Raw genomic sequence first — 18,340 nt, forward strand, 5'->3', positions numbered from 1 at the left:
GACTTTGGCTGTGGCAGGACAAAAGATGCAAAACTATATGTGTTGTCATTGTCAGCACAAATCAATTAGTCCAAAACTGTGGAACAATCTGTGCTTTTGTTTAATTCTGCAAAGATATACATCTCTGTGTGTCGTTCCGTCTGGCATGTGCCCAGGAATCCAAGTTGTGGTAGGAAGTCGTCATGCCAGTGTCTGAAAGGATCCAGGAAGTTATTGCTTCAGCCCCTAAACCAAAAGTAACACAGCAGGGTCAAATTAGCCACAATAAGATCAGAAACTTGGGGATGTTGCCTTCAAAATAAAAGCACCCGACAAATCCGGCAGTCAAATCTCAGTCAAAATCAGTCAAAATGCTGGTTTAATGGAACATGAATATCATGTTTTTCTTTTTTAATTAAGTCATATGTCATCTTTTAGGGACCGACTGTAATAAGGCACTTGGCTAATAACAGTGGGAAATCTTTTACAATAATGAATAATGTGGCAAATGTAAACATATTTTACATTAAAAGCTGTTCATCATCTTCTGCTGACTTAAAAGATGAGGCAATATGACCTCTACTTTTGACATTATCCAAAAAGGCGGCTCTGCCATATCCAACACAGGCCTCTCCAGCAGAAACTAGTTTCAAGCTGCTCTTTCTTTCTGTGTTGGTTCCCACAGTGTTGATCAAACATGCACACGTCTCTTCTGCTGAATATTAATGTGCAATTATAATGTGACAGCAGATGTGAACTAACTGGTTCTACTTTTTATTCTATGACCTTTGGAAACCATTCAACACAGGTTTTGCTGGCAACAGTCACCAGTCGGTCCCCAGTATGGGGCCTGATGTGAAATGTGAAGTTAGTGGACTTTTACAAAACATGTTTAGAGTCCTTGTTAATCTCTGATAGCCTTTAGGACAAGCATAGAGCACTATAGAAAAAATGTAATATGCCATGATGAAAAAGAAAAAAGCCTATTCCCTCAATGTCTCTCGTGTCCTACAATTTCATACCTAACCATACACTATTGACACAGTGTTACACGTTGTACATTGCTTATGAATAAGGGTTTTATTTTGAAGGTGGTGACCGGAAGCCCCAGATCCCGCTGTGACGTGCAGCTTCACGTCGGCGGCAGAGAGGAGGAGGTGGAGGTGGAGAGGCGAAGTTGTTGAAGTATTTCATGGACTGCAGACAAACCAAACTTGTCGGTTTCTACTTACAACAATGTCGGCATGTTGAGTTTGTTTAAGAGGCGGTGTAGCAACAACGGAGGTCGCCGCAGTTCAGGGGTTTTCACGATGGCCGAGGTGAAAACTTAAGGAACAAAGTTTGTACGAGGAGCTGGAGTTTTCCTCCGAGGATCTAACTTGCCTTGTTTACACTTGTTTACACAAAAAAATCAACAAAGGCGATGGCAGACGGTAGCTGTGTCCTGGTCTGGGCTGTTGCTTTCAGTTTATGTGTCGGAGTGTCCAAATGTTACTACACTATTCCGCTTAAAATCTACACGGGGAGGTTCAACTCCTCCACGGACTTGGATTTGACTTCCCTGCAGCAAACTCCAGGTGGGAATGTGCTCTCCTTGGCCTCTGATCCCGCTGGCCAAGTGAACTTTTTGGACATGGTCGGTAACCTGCTGGGTGACTCTGGAAGAGGCTATTACATGGAAATGTCGATTGGTACTCCTGGACAAAAGGTACTGTCGCCTGCCATGCTGTATTTGGCCCAGTCAGTTGTTTTAGTCCCTGAATCAGAAATACTTTATCGATCCCCGAGGGGGGAATAGGGGTTTTGGTTTCACTTGTGAAGCACCGGGATGTGCAGGAGTCTCTGAAAATGATTCACCTTTATGCTTAAATGCATTGAAATTAATCTCTCGCTTTTCTTTTTGGATTTCAGACAGTGTAATGTGTTGTATTAGAGTCTTGTCTGTCTGCTGTGTGTGTGTGTGTGTGTGTGTGTGTGTGTGTGTGTGTGTGTGTGTGTGTGTGTGTGTGTGTGTGAAGAGAGGGCTGGTCCATCCAGCATGTGATCTGGGGAAGGGGTCTGGAAGTGTTTGTTACACCCCAGGGCACAGATTATTGGTTATTGTTGGTTTGTGAACTATTTTAATTACTTAGTGGCCATTTGACATATCTTCATAGTCATCTACTTGACTCCAATACTAGAGGCATCACTTGGAGAACAACTCTTTAGGGCCACTTTTTAAAATTATTATTCCAAAATAAATAATAATAAAAAAAAAAAACACCCACTTGAGCTTTTGCTGTGGTGCTGTCAAGGCATGGTGGGATCGGGTGCAGCAGCTGGCTGAAGCTGCCAGGCCTCTGGGTCTGTAGGTAGACTAAACCCCCACTCACATGCGCTCACATGATGCTGCCTGTGAGGACCACTGTTTCTTACCAGGCAGCTGACAGGGATTATGAGGCACCCGAAGAGCAAAGAGCAGCTCCAGAGTGCCACAAAACAGCACCAGGCCTTACGTCAGACTGCATATTTCCCGCTGAACTCATTTTGCTTGCATGGAAACATGCCTATGCAATCTGATCTGATCATTTTATACTGCGGGTTATGCAAAGTGCCTAACAAGAACATATTAATGATTAAAAAGAACTAAACGGGCCCAAAGGGGTTGGCTTCCCCCCCCATTAAAAGTTAATTAATCTCCAGGCTGTAGTAAGTATTTAGTGGTAAGTCTACCGTTGTGTTGTAGTTGAATGAATATTAAAATATGGGTAAATTAACAAATTAGTAACTTGACCTGCTGTACTTGGGCCTCTCAAGTTGAAGGGACCGGAGCTTTTAAGACTCTTATGTGGAACAGCTCAGTTTCTCACGCTCACAGAGGCTTATCAGGACTGTTTTTGCCATGTCACTGCCCTTTGTCAACCAGTGAGAGCAAAGTGTAATGGTATCACATTAACACTGACTTGCCAACATACTGTCCTGGGTCCATATTTATAAAAGATGCTCTCACATCAGTTTTAGACATACAACAAGAAGTCAAATTGTGTTCTATTAATAGTTACTGTGATCTGTGTTCACAACATGGATCCTCCCCAATTTTGTAGACTATCAAAAGATAATTTACAGAATTGCTTTTAATCACAGGTACCATAGTAACACAATATCATCAGATTTCTCTATATTATCCACTACCAGAGCACAAACGACGAATCGAGGAAACAGCATCACCCTAAAGCTCTCAAATGTGTCCACACAGCAGTGTTTTTCTTAACCTGGACTGCACCAGCCTCAGTCATCCCTGTGTACTTTGCACAGTTACAGTAAAATGAATATGACAGCAGAGCTCAATTCCTTTTGGCTCAGATCGGTTCAGCAGTGCAGAAATAACCTATAACTCAGTCAATACTATTGAGCTATTCTCTCAATGTTATTATAACTAAATGATGATGTGATTACAGGGCCTTGGTGTTAAATGAGGCACCATTCAAATGAGCCACTAATTGCCACATCTGTTAGCGTGCGGCACAGCTCGGCTGAGGTGTCGGCTGGAGAGCCTCACATCTGCTAATTGGTACAAACAGGTAGCAGATGCATGCTGCCGCCACACAGCCACTGCCAATTAGACAGGGGAAGCTCAACTGTGGGCGACTGCGGGCTGCCTTAGCAACGGGGGGAGAGATTTGCCCGAGGCTCAGCAGCCCAGCTATGGGAGGATTCTGTGATTCTAGCAAAGACAGGAGGTATGGGAATAAGGAAATGCCCCTGGTCCCCCGCTCGCTTTTGCTGGTTCTGGCTTGGTGTGAGTGGAGTGATGCCATCTGCAAGGTGGCAGTGGGATTTTAGATGGCACAGTTGTAGTGTCAGGACCAGGGCCAGCCCAATGAGGAGGAACTGATAAGCCTGATTCCCACTGCAGGGCCAACAGGGGTTTCCCAGCAAGGCCCGACTCAACCAGCCGATAACACAGCGTTGGTAAAGGCCAAATATTTTCATAATGACTGGCCACCAGAAATTATTTTAGTTTTTGAGTAAAAGCAACTGTACAATGTTGTGTAAGGCCTAATTGGATGTGCTCAGGCTTGGCTAAGGGGCGAAGCCGAATAAAGCATTGAGGAAGTAGACGGCTTTATGCTTCTGTGGAGCGGTTTGTTGGGTTTATGTGTTATCCTGTAAGCCTCCGCCTCATTCTTTTGTACTTGAAAAAACTTCCTGCTGGCCTGGTCTTTCTAATATCCTCATTCTTTTAGTGTTTGATGCAGTTTATGCTGTTTTGAACGGGACAGAACTTAGCATGGCAAGTGGTTAAGCATGTTTAATGAATTCAGTTCATTAAGTCTAAGCAGCCAACGTTTGAAGATGTCAGCCATTTCCAATGATATCCTTTCAGTCAAGCTGAAACAAATGTCCAGATAATCGATTTTTTTTTCTGTGTTTGCCTCTCAAAAGGATCAGACGCAGGAAGTGGGAAGATGTGAGAACACCAGAGCCTCTCTTTGTCGCTTTAGGTCTGCTTCAGTTGTCCAGTGTTTAACAACACTGCTCCAAGCAGCCAGTTAGCCGGCCCTAATACAATTTAAAGTTGCACTGGAGTGGTAAACTACTTTTGTTGTTGAGTTTTCAGGAATCTGTGGAGCATTGGGTTTATGACCTCCTTAATGGGAAGAAGGAATGTTTGCCAGAGATCATTAAAGTGACCGCTGGTCAGTAGCAGAGTTGACAAAAGTCTGTCAGCTAATTAGTTCCTGCTCGCTGCCTTGATGCCTGGCAGACGACGTTATCTCAACTGCTGTTAGCTCAAGCTCACACTATTGGGCCCTAACAGGCATATGAGACATGCTGGGATGGTAGAGCAGGAAGCACATGTGACTTATGTAAAATGGCTAGAGGTTATCATGTTTGACCCCAGAATAAGTCTCACATTAGTTATGGATTTGTCATTGCAGAAGTGGTTAGAAATATTTTGTAGTACGATTGTTTGATCTTTCATTTTACTGTAATTAAAATTTCCATTAATTAGTCTGTCTTTTTTCCTCCATGGCGTTCTGTTTATCTTTCTCTGTCTGTTTACTTATATTTTATCCATATTTTTTAAAATTCTGTATGTGTTTATACCCTCCTGTAAAGCACCGTGAAGCTATTTCTTGTTCTTACTGTTTCTTACTCTTATTGTTAGTGCAAACAGGAACTATGACATCTTAACTTGCTCACTCTGCTCAAAGGGTGATCATTTACCATGTGACTCAGGAGTTTTTAGGGCAGGGCTGGCTCCCAGCAGATAATTTGAATGGCTCATAACACAAACGCTGCCTCCTGTTTTTCAGCTGAACATCCTGGTGGATACAGGCAGCAGTAACTTTGCCGTGGCAGCGGCTCCACACACCTTCATTACTCACTACTTCAACACTGAGCTGTGAGTAAATGGTATACAAACATCTTGTCTGTGCACAGAGTTGCACACCCATAATCCTTATTTCAGCTATCCAAAGCATTAAATGGCCTAATTTTAATCTGTCCCCGCCCCTTCATCCACAATCTCTCATAAGCGATGTAATGGTTATATGAAAATTGTATTAGGAATGATCGGTTTCACCTTGATTCATCTGGTGAGACTAAATCATGGAAAGAACAAGGCTTTCCTGGTATATTTTATTTATTTTTTAATGAAATCTAAATTTTTAGACTTAACAAATATCCAAATGCCAAGAGTTAAAATGGAAAGTGAGAGATATTGCATATACTTTTCTATTTACTTAATATGAAAGTATATGCATAAAAGTTTACTTTTGTATTATTTGTAGTAATCAACCTGTGCTTTCTGAATTTACCCCTTTTCTCACCCCTAGCCTTTGTGTAGCTCCTTCAAAACACTTCTGAATGACACACCTCACTTTATTAAACTACTGTAGGCCTTTTCAGTTGTTCATAATGTCAGCAGGAAACAGCAAAAATTGTTTGTCAGTCTTAAGTCAGCTTGTGCCTCTTTGTTTAGCTCCAGCACGTACCAGTCAGCTGGGCGGGCCGTGGCTGTCAGGTACACCCAGGGCAACTGGGAGGGAGAGCTGGGCACCGACCGCATCTCCATCCCCAAAGGCCCCAACGGGACCATCACCATCAACATCGCCGCCATCCTGTCATCCGACGGCTTCTTCCTCCCCGGGGTCAACTGGCAGGGCATCCTGGGACTGGCCTATCCCATGTTGGCTCGGGTAAGATGGATGTTTTTATCCAGTGTGACTTGCAAAATGTAGAATAAGCTCAAACTTGACTGGCTCACAAACTTTACAGGTAGCCAAGTATATTTTTTTTTTCACAGTGTACAGGACAGTGCTGTTGACAACACAGACGGAATAAAGTACACAACAATCAACAGTTCAGCTCAGTAGGACAGGACAGATGAAATCAGCCATGGATAATTGAAACCACAAACAAAAAAGAGGGAAAAAATGGAAAAATAAGAAACATTCTCAAAGTAAATTACAAAGTAAAAAAAAAAGTTATATCATTTAATATACCTAAATTTATATTAGACTGTTACAGTTTACTTTTTCACTTATTACTTAAATAGTCAAGTGTAATGTTAAGCAAGGGTAAAAAAAAATAGCCTCATGGAGTAGAGAATGAAATTATTGAACAGAAATGAACACTAATTTTAAAATTAAGATTCAAAATTCTGTGTGTGGGAAAAAGCATATAACTCAAGGTTATTTGCTTAGCTTTTTCCCCCTCACATGGCTTTTTGTGTTGGGTTGTAATATTGCTGAACTTCTCTAATTTAAATACCCAGTCTTAGTCCAGTATTGGCTTTGTGTTGTTTTCAGGGAAATAACATAATCACATAAAATATAATCAGTTCTGTCACTGATGGTACCTTAAAGAGGCACAAAACCAAGGTACCTGTTTGGTGGCGATGGGACAAGAAAGATTTCAGTGTAATTAACATAATAAATTCTTTAATTCTGTGATTGATTACAGCTGTCTTTGAGATGAAATGCTAATAAAAGCAGGGCAGATATGCTCACACTGATCACTTTGTGCTGCCGGTGTCTTCTTGGTGGTCAGGTTCAACTTGCCTGAGGCTCTTTGTCATGCATGACATGAAGAACCACGGCTATTGGCATAAAAAACTATTTGAGGTCAAGAGGATAAACAGCAGCCTTTAGTCAAGAAAAGCACTCGCCGCCCACCCTCACTCTCTCTCTCGGTCTCTCTCTCTCTCACACACACACACACAAATAAACATTCACTGTCATTTTTGGGACCTTAGAGGTTTTATTAACTTTTTTTTTTTTTAGCAATGGTCTGTGTTAAAACATCTGCAAAAATCATTTCTCTCTCTCTCTCTCTCTCTCTCTCTCTCTCATAAATACACCCACACAGTTTCTTTTATGACTCAAAAAGGTTTTTGTAGGCAAGTTTTTTTTTCCTGTTATTGATTTTTGTTGCAGCATAAGTAAAAACAGCAACAACTTAATGCTCTCTAAAATGCTGATAGATCTTTACCAATATGCTCTACGTGACTCCAGCAGTATTTTTTAGTTTTTAAGTTGAGCTCTGTCAGACTCCACAGGCAGACACATACGGTAAGTGTATAGTGATGTTTGAGGGTCTACGTCAAAGAAACTTTATTAAAATACAAGTTCTACCCGCAATATCACCTTTGACAGCAAAAGTAATCCATATCCTTTCACAAATGTCACTTTGAAATACAATTTTAAATACAACCATTTTATTATTTCTTATTCTGTCACAGATGTGATTTATCTTGGGATTTTATAAGACTTTCCTCTGTAAAATATGAATGGCGCCATTTGAAATAACTAACACATGATTTAACACAGTGACTGACTGCATGAAGCCAAAGCAAATTATGGACAGTTTCCTCTCTATTCATTGAGCAGTGGTGCGCCATGACAGATTAGATTACCACCACTGCAAGAGAAAATCTGTAATTAGAATAAATATTGTAATTGCATCTTACTATTATCTACTACTGCAAAAAAAAAAAAAAAAACATAGTCCAGTTTTTTGGAGGTATTGATTATACCTCAGTTTGAATCATAACTTTGGCCAAAACAGTGACAGATATTGGACAAATGTCAACTTGTCACTCAGAAGCACCTTAGCTGTGTAAAAATGACGATGTTACGGTTTGATATGGTTTGAGTAATTTTTAGACCTTATAAAATTGTCATTCTTTAAGGATACCATCATCTGCATATTGACTAAAACATTTAGTCCGTTCTAGTCCATTCTAGAATGGACAAAAAACATTTTGGAATGAAATCCTTGACCTGTGACTTAAGTCTTTGTACTGTTGCTTGATATTTACATGACTTGGTGATTATTTTGTCAGCAGTCAGGGAATATAAAGTTATTATGCACAGATAATTCAAGGTGTGCACGTCTCTTTTGTGTTGGTCAGCCCGACTCAACAGTGGAGCCGTTCTTCAACTCCATGGTGCGTCAGCTAGGGATTCCTGATGTGTTTTCCCTCCAAATGTGCGGAGCTGGACTCTCAGCCAGCAACACGGCAGACCCTGCGGGCGGCAGTCTTGTGAGTAATCAGTGAGGGTCAGGTTGATGTCCTGGGAGGAGTTTGATAAAATTTATGTACCAATGAGGTTTTGAAGTTTGTTCAAACACAAAGAGGACTTTTTTCATAACAGTCGGTGTTGAGGCGATTCTTACCTTACCTTACCTTCTTTTTTTATCAAAATTTAATAATAATTACTTCTTCAATAGATTATAAAAACATCATACTTACACCAAACCACCCCATTTGATCATCTGATTTCATCTGATTTTGGAATACTCTGCTGCATAAAATCGCGTATTACTAAGAATTAATGAAGAAATCATTTTTGTTAGAACTCCTTCCTGTTTTAAGTTGCAGAGTTTGTATTAATTCTGCCCATGTGCTACGAGAAGACAAGCATGTTGACATATATTTGCTAATGAATCCATTAAAGCAATTTGCTTAATTAATGACCTCATAATAATAACTGGTAATGTTTAATCCATCAAGGTGCTTATGGTGGACAGCTCAAGTGTCTCTTGTTGTGATTTATCATAGAGTTACAAGACGATTTACACTTGTAGTATATCCTTCTCTTCCACATTCTCCCACATGGAAAGCAGAATCTTGTCTGTTTTTAAACTGATGGAGGAGACAAAGCAGCTCAGTTCATTTTGGAAGCATGATAGCCAGCAGTGTTCATGTCCCCCAATGTGTTTCCCCACTGGAGGCCCAATCTAGTTAGCGTGTAGCTAATTAAGCTAAGATAGCATCCTGCTGAGAGCAGGTCTGTCACTGTTATATGAACGGCCTCGCTCGCTGCGTCTCCATCATGTGACCCATTGATAGAGACAGATGGATGAGATGGCAGGGTGCTGTTTGGGTGCTGGTGTATGTGTTTGTGTGTGTGTTTACACTCTATTGTGCTGTGCCAGAATGTGCTGGGATAAACCTGTGCCTGGCGTGCTCTTGTTGGGTTTTCAGGTTGCTGTTGTTTTCACAGTTAACCCTGAAGTGAGTGAAGGCTGTTCTGTTCCTTCCTCAGATTATGGGAGGGGCTGAGCCAACTCTGTATCAGGGGCCGATGTGGTACACCCCCATAAAAGAGGAATGGTACTACCAAGTGGAGGTTTTGAAGCTGGAGGTTGGCGAACAGAACCTGAACCTGGACTGCAGGGAGGTAGAGTCCACTCTTTATTTTTTTTTCTCTTATTTTTTCAGAGCCATGGTATTCATATTTGAAAAGTTAAGTATGTGGCATAAGTATGTGCATGGTGCTAAAGTACATCTTTGTTGTAATTAGAAAAACTTATATGGATGGAGATGGGACGATAGATCTAAATTCATAACAATACAAAAATGTGACAGCACAGCGATGTGGGGCACAATGTTACCTACATTTTACCACGCATTGGCAATCACAAGTCTATTATTACAATTTGACAGATTGCCCATCAAAAAATGTACAGTATGCACTTTGGAATTATATTTTTAAATTGTTTACATTACATTAAATTGTTTACAAACCAGTGCTGTTGCTAGAAAGATTTGTGGCTCATAAATTGTCATAAATCTGCTTAGTTGTAATTTGTTGTTATTGAGGTTTTATGTATCCGTTTCTATTGAATTGGGAACCTCATATTATTTATCAACTCACAATCTAAGATAAGCATATCATGTCTTCCCTACATATAAATGAGAAAGTCTGTTCAGTTGAGCTTTATCTGTACATTGTTGTGTGTTGGTTTACAACTTTTATGTTTGTCTTGATGCTGGTTTTGATTATATGGCATCTCTTGAAAAAATAGTTTTTTAATGTTAATGGTCAGATTCTTGGTACCAAGGAGTAATATTGGCTGTACACGGGGCACAGTGAAGGTTGTTGCTTGTCGAGCTGATAATATGAAGGTTGAAACAGGGAAATAAAGTAATGCAGTGACAGTGGAGGCCAGGAATGTGATCCAGTTTGTCCACTGAAAAGGGAATTTCCTCATTTTAGATTCTTTTGTCTGTTCAAGCTCTTCCACAAGAGTCTATTGAACTATGGAAACCCTACTGTTCTCTCCCTCTCTCTCTCTCTCTCTCTCTCTCTCTCTCTCTCTCTCTCTCTCTCCCCCTCTCTCCCTCTGTTTCAGTATAACATGGATAAAGCCATAGTTGACAGTGGGACGACACTGCTGCGACTCCCTGTCAACGTCTTCAATGCAGTGGTGGAGGCCATCACACACACCTCTCTGGTACGCTGCATGTTCACAGAGGAAATGATGTGATGCATGGGATAAGAGCGTACTCCATTTTCAAGGACTTGGCATTGTGAGAAAAACTGTGTGTGTGTGTGTGTGTGTGTGTGTGTGTGTTTAGATGTGGGTATATGCAGGTACAAGCATATACCTTGAGCTGTCGCTTTTTTTCTGTTGTCACTCTAAATTTCACCTTTTGCAACGCATGACTAGAAGTCAGCTTGAACCCAGAAGCAACATTTTCAATTTGTGAGCCCGTGTCCTCTCAGAGAAACCCTGAAAAGGTCATGGTTCAGCTCTGTTTGCCTTTCTACAGTCCCTACTGTTTATGAAGTTTAAAAATGGAACAGAGGCTACTGAAACCTGTTCTGGTGCTGTACAGATAGTGTCATCTCTCTCTGTTTAGGTTTGTTTATGTTTTCTGTCTCTTCTTCTTTTGACTCTTTCTCTGTGCCTCTTTTTCTCTTTGCTCCAGATCCAGGATTTTTCTTCTGGCTTCTGGGCTGGGACCAAGCTGGCATGCTGGATGAAGGGAGAGACCCCCTGGAGGTTTTTCCCCAAGCTGTCCATCTATCTGAGGGCTACCAACACCAGCCAGTCCTTCCGCATCACCATCCTCCCTCAGGTACCTGGATTAACACACACATGCACACACACACACACACATACATTACAAACATACAATCCCTGAAGAGCTCTTCCCTAAGTTCCTCATCATCCTAAGAGACATCATTTGTTCGTCCTTTTCTTTCACCTTCAAACACAAACACACACACACTTGTGTGCCCAGTTTACAGTGTTTATCTGTTGTCCTGCAGCTGTACATCCAGGCGATCACAGATGTGGACGGCACATTGGACTGCTTCCGTTTCGGAGTGTCCTCGTCTGCTAACGGCCTGGTGATTGGCGCTACTGTCATGGAGGGGTTCTACGTGGTATTTGACCGCGCACAGCGGAGGGTGGGCTTCGCCCTCAGCACCTGTGCAGGTGAGAATCATACAGGGAAACACTGATGCCAATTTATTAATTCATATCTTTTTAAAGTATGTTGATTACATAGACAGACAAATATGTAAAAATTGACATGGCGAATATCATGACAGTCTTAGAAAAAATACTTAGTTGATACTTGATACTCAGGCATCTACAAGCAGAGGATAAGTTTGACTGATAGCTATACCCACATCAAGATTTTTATTAGAGCATTTTTATGCTTTTGATTCGAATGAGTTGGATTAGAATGAGTTGCTTTTGAAGCTTTTTTTCTGCGGTTGAATTTCCCCTAGTGATATAAAGATATACTCAGTCTATAAAGTGATATATATGTCTAGTCACTGGTATATCTTTGTATATACTGTATATACACAGATTACACAGCCTTTTGACAAGGAATGATGGTCTGCACTTGAAAAGAATCATCTCGGCAGTCACGGCATTTCAGTATTATCCAGCTTACAGTTACTAACACAGAGGAAAATGCAGGAAGCATTGTTCCTGAAGTAGATTTGATAAGTTAAATATCCAATGTAGTCTTTTTGAGCACAGAGTGGTCACAAAGTTGGATCACTGATCTTCAGAATATCCCATTCATCTGAATGGAAACACTGAGCCTCAAACAGTGGCGCTCCTCTGTGTTCCCGTGTGAATATGAACTTGGGCGGGGCTTCCCACAGGCATCTTAAAGCACAAAGATTATCTTTGTTCCATAACAGGCAGACGGACTTGACGCAGTGGTAGCCTGAAGGCCAGAGATGTGGGCTTGTGACTGGAAGGTTGCCAGTTCTAATCCCAGGGCCAGTTTTTAAAATCTGGGTGGGGAAAAATACAGAATAATGCTCTCTCCTCCCTAAACAAGTGCTGCAAAGTAGTCCTTGAGTAAGGCACTTAACCTCCGGCGATGCTGCTCAGGGGCCATCAGTGGATGCATGAAGCTGATCCCAGATCTGAATTCACATCAGCTTGACAGACAGATAGCCAGTGTGTATTTTCGTCACGCCAATAAACCTGTAACCTCAAAGGGATGGTAGCCCTGATTAAAAAATGGGGATTTTCTTATTTTATATTATTCTTGAGTACAATCTTCATCATCCAGTAAGACCGGAGAGTTCCCTAAAAGTCAATAATATTAATAAACTGGAGTTTTCTACAGTAATCCATTCTTGCAGCGCTGAGTGGGCGTTAGTTCACCTTTGGGAGTTAACAATATTGTCTTGACATTGATAAGACCAAACTGCTGTCGAGCAAAGTGAAAATATCCCACTAGTTGGGACTGAAATAGCTACAAGTTTTACTAGCGCTTTGACAATCTGTTAGCTGTCGTTTTCATAGCTAACATTGCTATAGAGCTTAGGCTTGTTGAAGTTGAGTTGATTTGAGAAAGCCCACGTCTGACACCATCGCTAGCTAAAGCTCCATATTAGGTTGGAGAGCGTGGCTACTCTTTGCCTCCTCTGATCGAGTGTTAGATTGAAGAAACTATTCCTGAATAAAATGGTGGATTTTAGCATTCTGTGCAAACAAGCTAACAGTTACTGTCACAGAAGATAACAGGTACAGGGTCAATCAAACCAGGGCAGGAAGAATAAAAACTGAGATTGTGCTCCAGTTGGATTGCTCCAGTCTTACGTGTGAAATTATCTTTTAATCCCAGCAAAACCAATCATTTGACTCAGGAGAAATCAACTGATATGCCTTTCTCTGCGTAGAAAGATTTTCAGTTCCGCAATGTTTTCTACAACCGATGATGATAGTCACCATTTCAGTGAGAAATAACATATTTTAGTTTCCTATCCCTTTCATTTTATGACACATGAGAAAATGATTGTAGCTTTAGGCACGAGGTTTTCTTTCTTCCTGCATTCCAAGAATGCAACACCAGACATGAGAATACACTCTCTGTATTTTCTTTCCATGAGTGCTTGTGGGGGAGGCTGACATAAATATTTGTCATGTGGTCTCCATGTATGATGCCATAACCTCATGTCTTCCCCCTGACCTGCCACAGTACTACACAGGACAATACTAATGACTAGCTCCTGGTCTTGTGCTGCACACGGAGTAGACAAAGAAGTCCTTCATGAAACTGAATGTGGATCCAGGTGAAAGCTGGGAATCCTCTATTGACTGATTTCACAGGTTAAACGGAAGATGGACGGGAGGGGACAGATGAAAGACATTCATAGCTTTAGACAGTGATTGTGCAACTCAGTGTTAGTAAAGGTGCCCTTGCACTGCCTACTGTTTATTTGTCCATGTCTCCAAAGTATACATTACCGTATACAGTTGTAATAACTTAATAAGAGATGAACTGGTAATAACAATAGTATTACTAGTAATAGTAGTGGTAACTGGTGTAATTAGTAGTTGTTTACATAGTGTAATAGTGGTATTAACAGCAGTAATATTCATTTGTTTGTTTATTGGTGAAGTAAGGCAAAAACAAGTGATTTAACATAGATGTTACATGACATCACATGCATACTTACAATTCTACAGTGGGACACAAGCATTACATTACACAGAGACTGGGGCTTAAATGTAAAGGATGAGTTGATGCGGTAAATGACTGTGTAGGAAAAGGAAGAAAAAAACAAGAAGAGAAAGAAATAGATGAAACAACGTGTCAGTTTTTTTCTTTGACTTTATGGTTGTAGATTCCCCTTTTTCATATATGTATATTATATATTTTATAGTTAGAGAAGAAAAAGCGGGGTCAGCCTTGCATCAGCAGGACAGGACGCACAACATTGTGGGGGAATGGATGGAGGGTTTTTTTTCCTATTAGTTTTAGCAGATGTAATAGCAGTATTAACAGTACAGGTTGCTGCACTGATAGAAACAGCAATAGATTTGGTGGTAAACAACTTGGAGGTCTGCATACCTCCCCAACTGCGTTCACAGCACCGTGCGTGTTGAACAGGAGCTTAACATTGTGATTACTCAGTGACACATCAGTATGAATGATGCTTGGCGGTTGTGCATCCCCTTTTAAATAAAGTGTTTGGTGATAAAATTTGTGTATTTACTGAGTGTTTTACAAGAACTCAGAATGTGATCAAGACAGTCAGAACTACAACAATGTGTTTTATTTATTTCTCTGCAGTTAGCGGTGGTGTGGCAGTGTCGGAGATCGCCGGACCCTTTTCGGCGGCAGATGTGGCTGCAGACTGCTCGGGCGGGGCGCTGAAGGAGCCTCTCCTGTGGGTGATCTCCTACACCCTGATGGCCGTCTGCGCGCTGGTCCTCCTCATCCTGCTGCTGCTGCTGGTCCTGCCCTGCAGACGCCGGCACCACTCCGGGGAGATCACCGACGAGTCCTCACTGGTTCGCCACCGCATCAAGTGACTGAGACGGGACAGGCGGGCAAACGGGCCGAGCGGGCGGGGGGCCAGCAGCTCTGGCTGCACGGACCAGTGATGCTTGGGTGCAAACATCTGACATACTCTAGACTGCACTCTGCAGCTTGGCCCAGGGAGGTAGAGGTAAACAGATCAGCCACCCGTTAAAGGGAAAATCCACCCTAAAACACTTCAACACTGTAAAAAAACAAGTTATTGGTGGTGCACGCTGCATTTCTGGGTCTTTATTTTTCTCCTTGGTGGTGTGTTTCTCTTATTCTTCTGGATAACTGGCCAAAAGCAGATGACACTGTAGTAGAGCAAGGGGACCAGTGTCTTCATCATCAGTAGCCTCAATAGTCCATAATGAATGGACTACAAGATGTGTGCATCTGTTATTGTGCCAAAACTTGCTCTCTTGCTCTCATTTTGCCATCACTATTGCTCTCTTCAGCCATATGCAACAAATTCAGGCATATTGTGTGGCAGATATTGAAAGGTATTATGAAAAATGCAGGGATTCATGAACTGAGGAAGAAACAGATGAAGCAGGATGGGGGAACACTGGTACGCCCAACAGTCACAAAATCACAGAATAACTCCTGGAATGCACTGAACGTTACATACTGATAATATTACAGGAGTTTCTGGTGGTGGAATTTTCCCTTAAAGACAATCACAGGATGGTAGCTGGGAGAGAACAGGACATATAGCAGCTGTGGCCAACTCTAATAGATGACAAGGAGAAACCGCTTATGGTGGATTCCTAAGCAGTTCAAATGTTACTGATTTCCTTCACCGACAAACGCATAGTGCCTTATCCATTTTTTTGGTGCACAACAGGTAAAATTCTCAAGATGTGGCCCTACAGGGCTACAACCAACTGCATCTTTATAGCTTTTCTGTTAAGTGGAATAACAAACCTCCTAAAGCCAATTATGAGTCAAGTGAAGGATTGTTTCCAGTGCCTTGTTATAATTTGGTTTTAACCTGCAGCCTGCCGTTGAGTTGAACTACTAGCTGTGTACTTTATATTCAGTGCAAGGGTGAACGCCTGTCAAGTAAATACTATTAAAACTTACAATATTAGAGGTTACGCACATGTTTACAGTGCCTGTAGTGCCTTTAAGTCTCAGCTCTCTGCTAATATGTACAAATCTGTCAGCAGTTTGAGACTTAGTGCTGCTGAATTGCACTTTGTTTTTAAAGTCGATCAAAAGTGTAATATACAGAGAAATATCAATATTACTCCATCTATGGGAGTGAAATAATTCAAAGTCATGTCGTTTATGCAATTTGTTGTATTTATGTGATTTTAATAATACTGTAAACATACAATGTGATATTTAAATCTGTTTGAATGTGATTGTATGCTATTATTCCAAAACTGTGCTCTTCAGACAGTATGACAGTAGATTTGTAAGGGCACATATTTATACTGTACATTTTATGTAAATCAGAAACTGAATTAGAAACCAAAGGACTTTTGATAATTGACATATAATGGATATAAATGGGCCATATGGACACTAGTGGAGTTCAGTTAACTTCCCAGCTAAGACGACTGTTCTTTGTACCCATTACCATTATGAAGTTACTAATGTTTACCATTTTACTTGACAGCAGTGCTAAATGTGTAAAGATGATGTGGATTGGCTGGGTGTCCACAAGTCGGGGACAAGTATACGCCCTTCCTCTCTGTCCCGCCTCTCCCCGTGTGTCTGCACTAGCCAAGATAAGTAGAAAAAACAGGCCAGCGATCACACCACAGCTCGGACTGTGCCGTACAATCAAACTGAGACTTGTGTTGTTTCTCCTGGACATGTTTAATCGTACGGTCAGAGAATCACTCTTGTGTAATATGACACCAAAATTTAAAGTTGTTAAAAGTTGTTTAATTCCAGGTAGAACTGGATCATTGAATGTTTGGTGTTTTCAAAATATGTATTTTTCTGTGCCAAAATTGTGATTGTGCTGTAAATAAAAGAACTGAAGTGACCTGATCAAAGAAAAAATATACTCTTTTAGCCTCAGGATATTTTTTTCTTGTCTCAAAGGAGCAAAGCTGTGGTTTAAAAACTCTGCAGGACCAACAGTATGAACACTGGAGAGTGACGGGACAAGCTTGACAGTGGTTTGTGAGTGACATCTTGTGTTGACACACGGTACCTTCATGTCGTGTCTTATTAAACATAATTAGTCATGGAAATACTGAATCATAGTTATACAGAGTAATTAAAGTTATTCTGTATTTAACAGATATACAAAAATAAAACAAGTACAAAAACTGCAATATACACAATACATAAAACAGACTCATTCCCTCCTGTTTGTACCTTAACGTGCAAAATCGAATTCTGTATCAACAGCTTTTACAGTTTTCTTTGCAAGTAGCAGTGATATAAACAGTGAAAACAAAGGCAAGGATGTAGAAAACATGTACGCTGGTGATAAAGGTGTTGTTAAGGCAATGACACCCAAAATTGTGCCGTACCTGTCCACACACTCTGCTTTTGAAAACTGTAAACAAAATCTTCACACGACCCACATTTTGTCTTGCCATCGGGAGCCCGTTAATCTTGATATTTCTGTAAACAGACAAACACAACAGACCAAAAATATGACTGCTGTTTTTTTTCCACTTTGCACTTAGATGGCTCTTTGTATCTCAACAAACTCGGTCCATGAGTGGAAGTCATAAATGCAATTTCCACACTTCAAAATAAACGGCTAAATCAAGTTAGATTAACAAAAATTGTAAATATCATTTTTTGCCAAATTTAGAGACATCTCATGGTTGTCCTATTGGCTTTTAATCATGGTGTTATTTTTGGTGCTTTTCATGTGAATTTCAACAGAGAACCAATCGAATAGCAAAAGGTCTACAAGGTCAAATGGCAATCACACATACTGCACCTGGACCTGGATTATGCCTTTGCACATTCCCATAAAACTGATGTTTTTAATACATAAGACATAATGTGGCTACGATAATTACGTTGGCCAAACGTACAGTATGTGTAAAAATCAACTCTGTTCAGTTTACACTTTGTTTTAAAATCTTGATGCTGGTGTGAAGATTCGGTTGGGATAGATCAAATTGTGTTTGCAAATAACTTTATCGCTATTGTTTCCAGCCGCTTGGGAGCTGTAGAGGAGTGACCTTTTTATTTCCTGGCACTCTGCACATCTTGTTCTCCAAGTAGGTCATATGCTAAGATTTACTTTGGAAGGACTATTTGACCTGGAAGTCTTGGACACACTCAGTATGGACTGGAATTAGATTTTGT

General features: G+C 40.9%; 1 protein-coding gene across 1 annotated transcript; it reads left to right on the top strand.

The window, feature by feature from the left end:
* Positions 1-1,141: 1,141 nt before the first annotated feature.
* Positions 1,142-17,100, top strand: bace2 (beta-secretase 2). Its single transcript, XM_030067512.1, has 9 exons — positions 1,142-1,687; positions 5,280-5,368; positions 5,948-6,164; positions 8,381-8,512; positions 9,519-9,653; positions 10,609-10,710; positions 11,189-11,338; positions 11,532-11,700; positions 14,816-17,100. The coding sequence occupies exons 1-9, from the start codon at positions 1,403-1,405 to the stop codon at positions 15,055-15,057; spliced, it is 1,521 nt and encodes a 506-aa protein (XP_029923372.1). The 5' UTR covers positions 1,142-1,402; the 3' UTR covers positions 15,058-17,100.
* The last annotated feature ends 1,240 nt before the right edge of the window (positions 17,101-18,340 follow it).

The sequence above is a fragment of the Myripristis murdjan genome, chromosome 13, assembly GCF_902150065.1.
Source record: "Myripristis murdjan chromosome 13, fMyrMur1.1, whole genome shotgun sequence".
In the NCBI taxonomy this organism is placed as follows: domain Eukaryota; kingdom Metazoa; phylum Chordata; class Actinopteri; order Holocentriformes; family Holocentridae; genus Myripristis; species Myripristis murdjan.